At 34.2% G+C, this 12455-nt stretch overlaps 1 protein-coding gene across 1 annotated transcript in view; it reads right to left on the bottom strand.

Moving 5' to 3' along the window:
• Nucleotides 1-5375: 5375 nt before the first annotated feature.
• Nucleotides 5376-12455, bottom strand: part of alg5 (ALG5 dolichyl-phosphate beta-glucosyltransferase) — an 8029-nt gene continuing 949 nt past the window's right edge. Inside the window, exons 2-10 of the mRNA XM_059351443.1 lie at nucleotides 11483-11651; nucleotides 10704-10750; nucleotides 9825-9893; nucleotides 9603-9695; nucleotides 9404-9517; nucleotides 8209-8268; nucleotides 7973-8124; nucleotides 6922-7007; nucleotides 5376-5982 (exon numbers count right to left, since the gene is read on the bottom strand). Of these exons, the coding sequence (XP_059207426.1) occupies nucleotides 5867-5982; nucleotides 6922-7007; nucleotides 7973-8124; nucleotides 8209-8268; nucleotides 9404-9517; nucleotides 9603-9695; nucleotides 9825-9893; nucleotides 10704-10750; nucleotides 11483-11651 (906 nt within the window). The 3' untranslated portion in view covers nucleotides 5376-5866. The remainder of the gene's footprint in view (nucleotides 5983-6921; nucleotides 7008-7972; nucleotides 8125-8208; nucleotides 8269-9403; nucleotides 9518-9602; nucleotides 9696-9824; nucleotides 9894-10703; nucleotides 10751-11482; nucleotides 11652-12455) is intronic.

Genomic DNA, 12455 nt, shown 5'->3' with positions numbered 1-12455 from the left:
AGTGTGTGTGTGTGTGTGAGAGAGCGTGTGTTGACATTGTAGTATAAAGCCAGCGACAAAAAAAATTGCATCCAGCTTCACATTTCAAAATAAAAGTCATGTGTCGCAAGGTGTCAGCCTGAAGGTCTATTTAAGCATAAATAACTACTTTTTTTTTTTTAAGTATAAATTGAATTACTGTTATAGACTATTAATGGATGATTTTATATATGTTTACGAACTCATTACACAATAATGGCAACATGTAGCTTCATAAAGACGCTTAATATTAAATATATAATTTACAACTTATCAATAGCCATTATGACAAAATACTATACATATATTGATTTAAATTTATTTTTTATAGATATTATTGTTTCTGTTTTTGCATATTCAGAATAGCTTTTTTGTAAGAAGAGAAACATAAAATAATACACATATTTTCATAATTCATAGTTCATAATTTCACCATAATTTATATTTTTAAATATATAGTCAGAAAAAAAAAAAAAAAAAAAAAAAAAAATATATATATATATATATATAAGCAAACAATGACCATTTATAGTTCCAATTATAATTTTGCCTCAATGTTTCTAAATTACAATAACAATTAACCATAATGTTACTTTTGAAAAAATTATTACATTTTACTTACTTACTGAAGCAACGAAGACACACAGCCGGGACACACAGCCATAAATGAAACGACAAAAATATTTAACAAATGATTTGGGTAATTAGTTGGCTATTTTTAGTTAATTTAATCAGAAGACTAAATTGCATAATTATAATTAAATATGTCTAAAAATACAGCCTACACTAACACATGAATATTATTATAAATTATTATTAATCACTTCCATTAATTCGCTCATAGCTCAACTAGATAGATAGATAGATAGATAGATAGATAGATAGATAGATAGATAGATAGATAGATAGATAGATAGATAGATAGATAGATAGATAGATAGATAGATAGAGAGATAGATAGATAGATAGATAGATTGCTTTATTCATCCCCGAAGGGAAATTCTGTTGTCACAGCAGTCCGGTATTCAAGTACAATAAAATACAATAGAATAAAATACTGAGGTAGCATAAATAAAAACAACAATAGAAAAAAAAAGAAAGAAAAAAAAAACACAGAATAGAACAAGGACACTTAAGAAGTTAAAAAGAAGAACATCAGTTGGTAGGATGGTTGGCAGATGATGGTAATAATTAAACTGGTGATATGATGCAACAATGCTATAGTGACAAGACGGTATATAATAATAATAATAATAATAATAGTACAGTATATAATATATATAATATAATATGTATTAATAGATAACAATATAAAAATAAAATGAAAAATATAAATGAAGTAATAAGTAAAATAATATGATATACAATAATAATAATAGTACAGTATATAATATATATAATATAATATGTAATAATAGATAACAATATAAAAATAAAATGAAAAATATAAATAAAGTAATAAGTAAAATAATATGATATATAATAATAATAATAATAGTACAGTATATCATATATATAATATAATATGTAATAATAGATAACAATATAAAAATAAAATGAAAAATATAAATAAAGTAATAAGTAAAATAATATGATATATAATAATAATAATAATAGTACAGTATATAACATATATAGTATATAACATATATAATATAATATGTAATAATAGATAACAATATAAAAATAAAATGAAAAATAAAAATAAAGTAATACGTAAAATAATATGATATATAATAATAATAATAGTAATAATAATAATAATAATAATAATAATAATAATAATAATAATAATAATAATAATAATAATAATAATAATAATAACTACAAGCTACAGTATCTCCGCTTTTATTGTGAAAGGCCAGTGACAGGGTGTTCCGGGATGGATCTGGCACCGGGCGCCTCCGCTCCTCCAGCAGCCGAGCGCCACACAGCCTCGGCGGCGTCAGCCTGGCTGGAACCGCAGCGCCTGCATGTAAGATCCCTCCGCCTTCCCTCCTGGAACTTTCCCAGGATTTCAGGGATTTCACATCCAGGCCCCGCAGCTGCATGCGTGTGCGCGCGCTCCTAAGTGCGTGCGTCCCACCTGAGCCACGCGGACCCCCACCCTCCACCGGCTCTAACTAACGCAGGCCGGGGAGAAAAACAACCACACCTGTTCCCTTGAATACTATTAGAATAAATAGAATAAATGTCTCCTGTCAGTCTCTTACCTGCATCTTTATTATTTTTCTGTTCAGGGAGGCATTTTTAGGTTGTCCCTAGATGTTTTTATTTTGTCTCTGCATAATGTACTTTATTACCCACTTTGAGATTTCTGTATGAAAAGTGCTTTACAAATAAAATGTATTATTATTATTATTAATAATAATAATAATAATAAAGTTAAGTATGTGGCAGTTTCTTTAGTAATATCCTTATTTTTTTATCACTGTTTAGTTAATTGTTTGCTCATATATGTGAGAATGGAAGAAACCATTTAATGAATTATTTTTTGCACTTACAGCAGGCTGCATTTGTTTGTTTAGCCTCATTAAAATCGTTTAAAATCAACATTTGTTTAACTTTTATATTCGCGTGTGCAGGTATATAGCAATGTCATCTGATGCCTGGTAAAATCTACCATTAAAATAAGTTAATTCGGCTATTATAACTTTCATGTGCACGCGCACACATGCACACACACACACGCTGCACCTGTAGCCTAAAAACTGTGAAAGGAGGGACAATCAGCAGCTTGTTGTGAAATCAATCTTCATGTTTCCCTCCTCTCTCTCTTCTTATAATCGAGGTTGTTTCATTATCTATTGTTGGGAGCCATACAGAGGTCTGTCTCATTGCGGATGGATACGATCCTTTATTGGGGAGTGCCGTGACTAGTCCAGTTAATGACGCAAGCCCCGGCTGGCGACAGTGAGTCTACAAGTTTGACATTTTCAGTTTACAGCAACTGCTGCGGAACGTAACAATACTCCCAACACGAGAGGCACAGAGCACTCTGGGGATCCTGTCAGAAAAAAAAAAAAAAAAAAAAAGAACAACCTCCACTACCAGGTGGGTCGTGAAAAAAGCAGCAGCGCCAGGATTAAACCACAAATAGGTGATGGAAGTGTGGTCCGCGGACCCTCAGGGGACGAAATAAAGCAGCTGTTAGTGAGGCTGTTGTGTTTTTGTGTTTCTCATTTCTAAAGCTGAACTGGCTGCAGCCACCTGGAGATAACAAGTCAGGAGTTGCTTCTAGCAATAAATGACCTTTTTATCTTCACATCTCAATTATTTGTTGAGGCAAAACACAGAAGTCAAAGTGAAACTGTTTCCCTGCAGTGACTCAATAAAACACTTCCTCACAGCTTCTATCTGGTCACTTTGAAGAGCTGATTGTGAGGCAGGAAACTAGAAAAAAGCAGCCAGACGATGATTCACTGACTCTCTGTCTCTTGTCTCGTTGCAGGACAGAGACAGACAGACGGATGGGGCACAAACAGGATGCGCTCCCCGGGGCCCCCAGGGGCCCCAGAGACTCCTCCACAGACCTCAGGCTTGCATAAGAAAGCAGCACGAAGAAGAACTTCATTTACTCAGACCACAGAAACGCCTGCTGGATGTTTTCCAAGCAGATGTCCACATGCTAAAGGGAACGAGAGATAAATAATGAAACCCAGGGTCCCCCCACTCTTTTATGTTCATGATAATACTGCTGCCCCTTCATTACCTCCCAGGATATTTCATATAGCTGATCCCGGCTAGCTTCATCCTGAGGATCTTAAACTGTTAAATCTAATTTTATAGCAAATTAAATAAACTACAAGTGGAGTCAGATCCTGCAGATTTCTCGGAAAATAATATCTAACAGAAATGTTCCTGAGTACAGTTCGTGCAGAGACGAGAATCCTTCCCAGATCAGGAACCAGTGAGCTCAGATTAAAGAAGTCATACTGTTTAAATACAGTATCTGTTACATTTTGCAGAAAAGTATAAAGCAAGAAATATTATATTATCAGGGTGAGGTGTGTGGCAAGCAAAGAGACAACCACAATGTTAACAAAATGTCAAAAACATGTATGAACTATTTTTCTGTGCAAACAATTAACAATGCATGTACAACCCTGATTAAAAAAAAAGTTTGGACACTTAATTTTTATGTATTCTATCTAATTCATTTCTAACTTCCTCAGTTTGTGCTTTGTTTTTAATGGGATGGTATTATTATTTCCTACTTTTTTTATGTGAAGCACTTTGTGCTACATTTCTATTGTATGAAAAGTGCTCTACAAATAAAGTCTGATTGATTGATTGATTGATTGATTGATTGATTGATTGATCTGCACGCCAGCAGGTCAGGGTAGACCAGAAAACTTTAGTTATTCTGAACTGATGTAGTTTCAGTTGCATTTCAGCCACATGTGAAACAAGCACAGCTGCAGAAACTAGAAGATTATTTCAAACGAAGCCTCATGCATTTTTTTTTTGGCCTTTTCAATTCTTCTCTTACAAGCTTTGACTCAAAAAAAGTTCGGGTTTATTTAATCCGAACCCTTTCCTGACCCCTAAACCTTCCCACGTAGGTGGATTTTATTAGGCTCATCTTCAAAATGATCAATATATACTCTGAACTTGATGCATTTTTTTAATTTTAACGTTTAACACTGCTCCCAACTTCTCTAGAATCAGGGTTGTAACTCCTTTTAAAGATTAAAGATCACAGCTCCTACTAGTTCAGAGCAAATAACAGCTTTTAAAAGTACGAGTAGATCACAGTTTGCCAGTTAAAGCTCGTCTCTTCTGGCTTTCTGTCACATTATGATTGATACTTATGTCTATAGTGGAGGGATTTCTGGCTGTTCTCAGATAAAAGGTGGAAAAAACTCGGTAATTGTGGGAGGATTTTGCAACAACTGCAAATTCATGCACATAAAAATGCACCTCTTTTCTTTAGCTTTTTCTTGTTTTCATAAGTCTATATTCTTTGCTTTGTGCACTTTACCATATTATTTTTCCGTTTAGCATTTTGTTATTTCTAAAATGTTCAATAGAAAGGTTCAGACTGTTGATTATGACAAATGTAAATATATTTTTTGTCAGTTTAACACTGAAGTAAGACCCAAAAAAATGCAGAAAATTTTAACATTTTAAAACCTGGACTTGACAATTGTTTGAGATTTTTTTTAAAATACAACTAATCTTGAAATTATTTTCAGATTATGTTTGAGTTGACTGATTGATTAATTGACTGATTATTGCAAATATAAAATGTTTAATTTTACACTATTACCACAATTGTTTGGCATTATTTTTGCATGAAAAATGACAATTATTATAAAAATAGTTTCAAATTAAACCAATTGATTTCATTGACTAATTGTTGCAGCTGTAGTTAAAAGGTTAATAATGATTATCAGATCATAAATCATTGACATATTACATTGTTTTTTATTTTGGTTCAAGTCATCTAGTCCCATCAACCCTCAGCCAGATATAAACTCCCATCATCACACAGTAACATTCATTTACCTGTCAAATTATCAGATCCTCCACATTTTGACTACAAGGCTCTCACTTACAGCTGATTGGCCACAAAATAAACACAAACTCTGGATCAGTCATACAGACGTTCTGTCGCCGCGGCAACAGAAATGTGCATGTAACAGCGGCCATCACAAGCCAAAATCCAAATAGTTTTAAAAAGGCGGGAACATGAAGAATCACAACATCCAGCGGCGTGTGACATCACAGGGGAAGGACGTGATGTCACCGTGAACGATGGACACAGCTGTTAGTCCCGCCTCCTCCAAAGGTCTGATGGCCCAATCAGAGGCTGTCTCTGGGACACCAGGGCTCGTCTGATTGGCTAATCAGTCTTCTGTGGAGACTTCAGCTTCCAGGCTCCGGTGAGGTAGCGCAGGCGGATGAAGACCAGGTCCCGTCCCATCTGCAGCCAGCTCCAAAAGGGGACCAGCTTAGACCCTAACAGAGCAAACAGGAACTTCATTTTTATAGGAAATGTCAGTTTGCAGCAGATGAGCCATGAGAAATGTCCATCAGAAAAGATTTTATCACAGCAGTACTACATAGGCTTTAGTAAATAGTTTAAAAGATGTTTTATAAATTGAGTAAAGCATGAAAAAGAAGTAAATGTCAATCAAAAAGTCAGATAAGAAAAACAGACATAAAATAACCAAACCAAATCAAATAAAGATAGATAAACAGCTATAAACACCTGCAATATGAATTTATAAAAAAATGTGAATGAAAGATAAAAACTAGAATATATAAAATCCGCTAAATACAGACTCACCTTCCCACGTAGCTGGATTTTATTAGGTTCATCTTCAAAATGATCAATATATACTCTGAACTTGATGTTTTTTTTGTATTTACGTTTAACACAGCTCCCAACTTCTTTAGAATCAGGGTTGTAACTCCTTTTAAAGATTAAAGATCACAGCTCCTACTAGTTCAGAGCAAATATCAGCTTTTAAAAGTACGAGTAGATCACAGTTTGCCAGTTAAAGCTGGTCTCTTCTGGCTTTCTGTCACATTATGATTGATACTCATGTCTATAGTGGAGGGATTTCTGGCTGTTCTCAGATAAAAGGTGGAAAACTAGGTAATTGTGGGAGGATTTTGCAACAACTGCAAATTCATGCACGTAAAAATGCACCTCTTTTCTTTAGCTTTTTCTTGTTTTTATAAGTCTATATTCTTTGCTTTGCATAAAATAACCAAATAAAGATAGATAAACAGCTATAAACACCTGCAATATGAATTTATAAACAAAATGTGAATGAAAGATAAAAACTAGAATATATAAAATCAGCTAAATACAGACTCACAAAGGAATCCAACAGAGATATTTATGGATCAACGAGGAGGACACACGTCCACATATTCATGGAGATCTACCTTCTATTTCTGTCCAGTTGACTGCCACCTCTGCTATGGGGATTTTAAAACACTGGGCGATATACAGCAGCTCCACATCAAAAGCCCTGCAGGGAGAAAGAGGAACAGATGTTCAACAGCTGCATTAAAATTCATTTTCCAACAATATGTACTTTCTTTAGTCACAACCACCTTTATTAACCCATAAGAACCCAGACCTATTTATTCTTAAAGGAAAATGATGGGGGATATACCACAGACCGAGTGGACCACATAGAACACATTTCTAATGTTTAAAAAAAAAAAATACTACCCCTAAATGTCAAAGATCTGTGACGTGACATATATGTTACATTGGGCGTTTATGGAAGTTATGTTTATGATATTTCTTATTTTAAAATAAATAAACTAGACACCTTTTCTGCTTACAGAAACACACATTTGCCTTTTTCTTTATCAAAATTGTCACAGGATAGGATTATTTTTTGTTTATATTTGGTCAAATGTACTTAGATTAGAACTAGAATTATATATATATATATATATATATATATATATATATATATATAAATAATTATTCTATTCTTATCAGCTTAATCTGTTTTAACTCTGTACTTGTGCTGCTGCAACACCTGAATTTCCCCCATGGGGGATCAATAAAGGAATCTCTTATCTTAATAATAATAAATTGTTTTTGTGTAGTACTGTAAAAGGGGACTCAAAGAAACTTGACATGATAAAAACAAAAGTGAGAAATGGTGTAAACAAAATAAAAGTATAAAAAACGAAAAGAAAGAAAAAAGCTAATTAAGGGCAGAAAAATAACAATAACAGTAAGAACAATGTCTGTAACGCTACTAACGCTACTGTTCTACTCAGAACAGTGAAAGAAATAACAGAAACAATAACAAAGAGAAACGAGAGCAGGGGACCAACGGATCACAGATTAAAAGCAGATTTAGTTTGGTTTTCAGGGCTTTGAAATAGGAAATCTTGTTTCCAAAGATCCATCAGAAACATGTCTAGTGTCTGAACACAAACAGCTCCTGGAGCTAGAATAAAGAGTCCTCACCATCGCTCCACGTGGAGACAGGTGAAGGTTTTGAGCGCCGCCTCCCGTGTGAACAGCTTGAAGCCGCACTGCGTGTCTTTGATCCCTCTCACACAGAAGAACCAGACCAGGAAGTGGAACCCGTACATGAGGAACGTACGGAACACAGAACGCTGCAGCAGAGAGACAACAGCTGTTATTTAATGCTGAAAACAGACAACAACAATATCATAAAAACAAGATAAACAAACAGTTACCTGAGCTACTGACTCCTGCTCCAGGTGAGCTCTGGAGCCACAGGAAATGCCCAGGTTCTCCTGAATATAAAGACATTTAAAGATGCATGTTGAGTATGAGCGCACAGTGACAAACTTCTCTTAACCCATTGACGGCGGGAAAGCATCACCGCATTTCTACCATTGAAACCGGGAGCGCTGTTGCGTCACTCTACCATTAAGGCCGGGACAGCGGATATGTCATTTTGTAGTATTTGTAGTTTTTTCCACCTATTTTCGGTCTCTTGGCCAATGAAATGCATCAGAATCATGATCAGAATACATGTGGGAGTGTCGCAATGCAACATGGAACTTTTCTAGAACTTTAAATCATGGAGGAAGACGACTATAGCGGAGGCATATCTATATATATATATATATATATATATATATATATATAGATATATATAGATATCTATATCTATAGCGGAGGAGCTCAGCAGGAAGTGACGGAAGAGATCTGATGAAAACAGCGCCGATGATTTTATTGCTGATCTGGACTTTGAACCCTCGGAACCAATCGACCGGCATTTATGGATGAGGAATATGTTTTTAGACGACATATTTTCACAGAAGAACAGACAGATTTGTGGCCATCTGGAGATAATAATATTATTATTAACAATATATTCATATTAATAACAATAATTGATTGTGATGATGATATAAGAAATCATGACTGTTTATGTCTTATATTACTTTATGCGTCGTTGAGTACCCTGAAAAGTGCAATATATAAAATGTATTATTATTTATTATTATTATTATTATTATGATATATATTTTTTTTTTATTACAGTAGGCTAATGAGAACTATGTCTTGTTCTTCCAGTGGTCATATCATGTTAGCATCTTGCTAATGGGCATGTATTAGTATTATGCATAGGATTTTTTATTCAGTCAAATGTAACATTTGCTGAGTTTGTTGATTTTTTAAAAAACTTTATTGAAGGTTTGGACAAATAAACTCAACTTCTCATGAAAGCCACGGGTAGAAACTTTTCAAATTTCATTTCTATCTGCTACAGAGGCTGAAAAATCTTCTGTTATATATATTTCCAGAAAAACTTCAGGTTTTAGGGGGTTCTTTCGAGGTTTTACAGGCATGTTTTTCCAGGCGCTTTAGGCCTTAATGGGTTAATTCATGTAAATGAGGCTAAACAGACAGTGAACACACCGGTTTAGGATTCAGGTTGTTGAGTCCAGCCTCGACTTTCTCCAGGTCAGAAAACTTTGTGGCTCCATCAGCATCCGCCATCAGAATGACTTTCCCTCTGGAGCTCAGCGTTCCCTTTAATGGAGATAGAAAAACACACAAATGAACAGAAAGTCAAATCCAAACTGTTGCTCCTGCAGTTAGTTATCTAGAGTCTCACCATCCGTACAGCTCCTCCTTTCCCCCGGTTCTCTACCAGCGTCAGCACCCGTAGTTTATCTGCACCGTAATCTCTACTGTACCCAAGAGCAACCTGGAAGAATAGCACAGCAGAGAAAAACACATTTCTATTCATTTTGAAATGTTTGGCTCAGCAAAAGTAGGCTTGTGGAAATAGCACTTGTGGTTACATATTCCCAGAAAAAAGTTTATAAATGATCACCTCTGTGGTTTTGTCTTTGCTGCCATCATCAACCACGATGACCTCATAGGTAAAAGAGCTGTCCTGTTTCTGCAAAAGGCCAAAAACAGTCAGGATTTATTTCACAACAAGCTGAACGCTGCCACCTACTGGCCACTGTGGAAATAACATTCTGCCATAAAATTGCTTATAAGCTTCCAAACAAAACTAAATCTTAAACTAGGATTTAGTTTAAATCAGTCCTACAGGTTTGAAACTTTGCCTCTGTTTTCAAATTTTATTTGGCCTTTATTTAATCTTGAGAAACCATTGAGGGCAAGTCCTCATTTTTCAATGATATCAAGGGTACAATTACAAGAAATAAAACACACAAGAAAACAAAAAAACAAACAAAAGTTAACAACAGAGCACACTTACATTCAATAATAGTTTGTAATCATTGTTTTTAGTGTGTGCCTTACAGTTCTTCTGTTATAAGGTTTGGCTCAAATCTTTTTTTTGCCAAATCATAACCCTTCCCTCTAAATCTACCTGTTAATGTTCATAATCATGAACATCTGTTCTGTAAATTTAAACTCTGAATTTGATGAATTATTTTTTCTTTTACACAGCTCCCAACATCTTTTTTATCAGGGATGTAACTGTGACAAAATAACTAAACCAAACTAAAGTAAAAGTGATTAAATGGACCTTTAGGTACGATTGTTGTGTTGTTATGTGTCAAGTTTGAATGATTTTTGGTCCACGTAGAAGCAGAAAAACTCAAATCAGTGTTTGAAAATTTACTATACAAAGCCAACTTCAGACTTTGTCTTGTTTTAATGTTTTTTTTTGTCTTGCATCTGAACAATTTTTTTTGCATGTGCACGTATTTTGATTTACTGTTAACTTAGAACTTACCTGTCTGTCTTCCAAGTACTTCATAGCTTCATCCAGCATCACAGGCACTACAAGGACACACATTCACATGCATGTTAAAAAAACAAACTGACAGCAGGTAGGCATTGATGTAAGCTCTACCAATGTATCATTTAACACTGCATTTACTGCATCCTCCTAATTTGCAGTGTAATGTAATTTAGATAGATAGATAGATAGATTACTTTATTCATCCCCGAAGGGAAATGTGGTTGTCACAGCAGTCCAGTATTCAAGTACAATAAAATACAATAAAATAAAATACTGAGGTAGCATGAATAAAAACAACAATAGAAAAAAACACAGAATAGAACAAGGACACTTAAGAAGTTAAAAAAAAGAAGATCAGTTGGTAGGATGGTTGGCAAGATAAAGGTAATTATAATTAAACTGGTGATATGATGGCAACAATGCTATAGTGACTAGACAGTATATAATAATAATAGTGCAGTATATAATATATAATACAATATATGTAATAATAAATAGTAACAATATAAAATAAAAATAAATAAAATAATATGATATATAATATATAATACTAGTAATAATAATAAATAAATATTTATCATTTAACACTGCATTTACTGCGTCCTCCTAATTAGCAGCGTAATGTAATTTAGTTATTTCCTAACTGGGTCACTATTACCTTTTACAGTTTTCTATATCTGTAAATAGTCAAAGCTGAATACTGAAGCAACATCAACAGGTGAAGCTGCTCGCTGCACAACTTTACTGTGCTAAAGTCCGTCATCACTCACTTCGGAGCTCCTCGTTGTAGGCCGGGATCACCACGGAGAGATCTCTGGAATGAGGATCATGGAGGCTGGGGAAAAGCTCCTTCTGTCCCGTGGCGGTGAGGAAATATTTCTCCTTCTCGTGGCGTGAGAGGTTTATCATCCCAGCGGTGACATGCGCCATCACCAGCACCTGAAAAGGGAGAAATATGAGACGGGCACTCTTGTTTTTAGGGTTAAATCCCTTTTGATGAGTTTTTTATGATGCTTTGTTTCATGTACTTTATGATTTGGTGACTGTCCTTAAATGTTTGGTTTTTACACTTTCAATGCTGTTTCAATTTCATGCTGTATGAACTAACTATTTTTTTTTTTTTTTGTAATTATCTTTTTATTAGGAAATTTCACAACAATTGACAAGTACAAATGGATTTACAGCTGTTAGTATCAAAATTGTACAGAGCCAAAGGTTTTGTATCAATAGCTTCTTGTTCCAAATGTTCATTGTCCATTCCCTTTTTAATAATATGAATATGTAAAGAAAAAACAAAGATGTATGGAGGCAAAAAGTAAATACATAATATGAATAAATAAATATAAATGTCTGTAGCAGTTGGGCATCATTCAGTTGTATTCATGTCACTGATATACAGCGGGAGACAACTAACTATTTTTGATTCATCACACCGTTTATTCAACATGTTAGAGTAGTTTTTAAACCACAAATAATACATTTTCATCTAAATTTATTGACAAGAGCTGTGTGAATGTAATTGATACATTAGATCATTTGTATAACGTGAAATATCAAATACTAAATCTGCATCTCTAAACTTCTGGAATGTAGTAGTAGAGGCACATCAGTCTTTGTTGTTGCAGTGATTTATCCTGCCTCAAACCTTTTTACACTGAAATTTACAGTTTGCTAATCATTTTATTATTGTTGTTATCCTAGCATATTATAGGTATAGATTGAATCTGTTTTTTAAAAACAAGT

The sequence above is a fragment of the Centropristis striata genome, chromosome 15 (assembly GCF_030273125.1).
Source record: "Centropristis striata isolate RG_2023a ecotype Rhode Island chromosome 15, C.striata_1.0, whole genome shotgun sequence".
In the NCBI taxonomy this organism is placed as follows: Eukaryota; Metazoa; Chordata; class Actinopteri; order Perciformes; family Serranidae; genus Centropristis; species Centropristis striata.
Note: the sequence above shows the minus strand (reverse complement) of the source record. Positions and strands in the feature narration are given on the sequence as shown.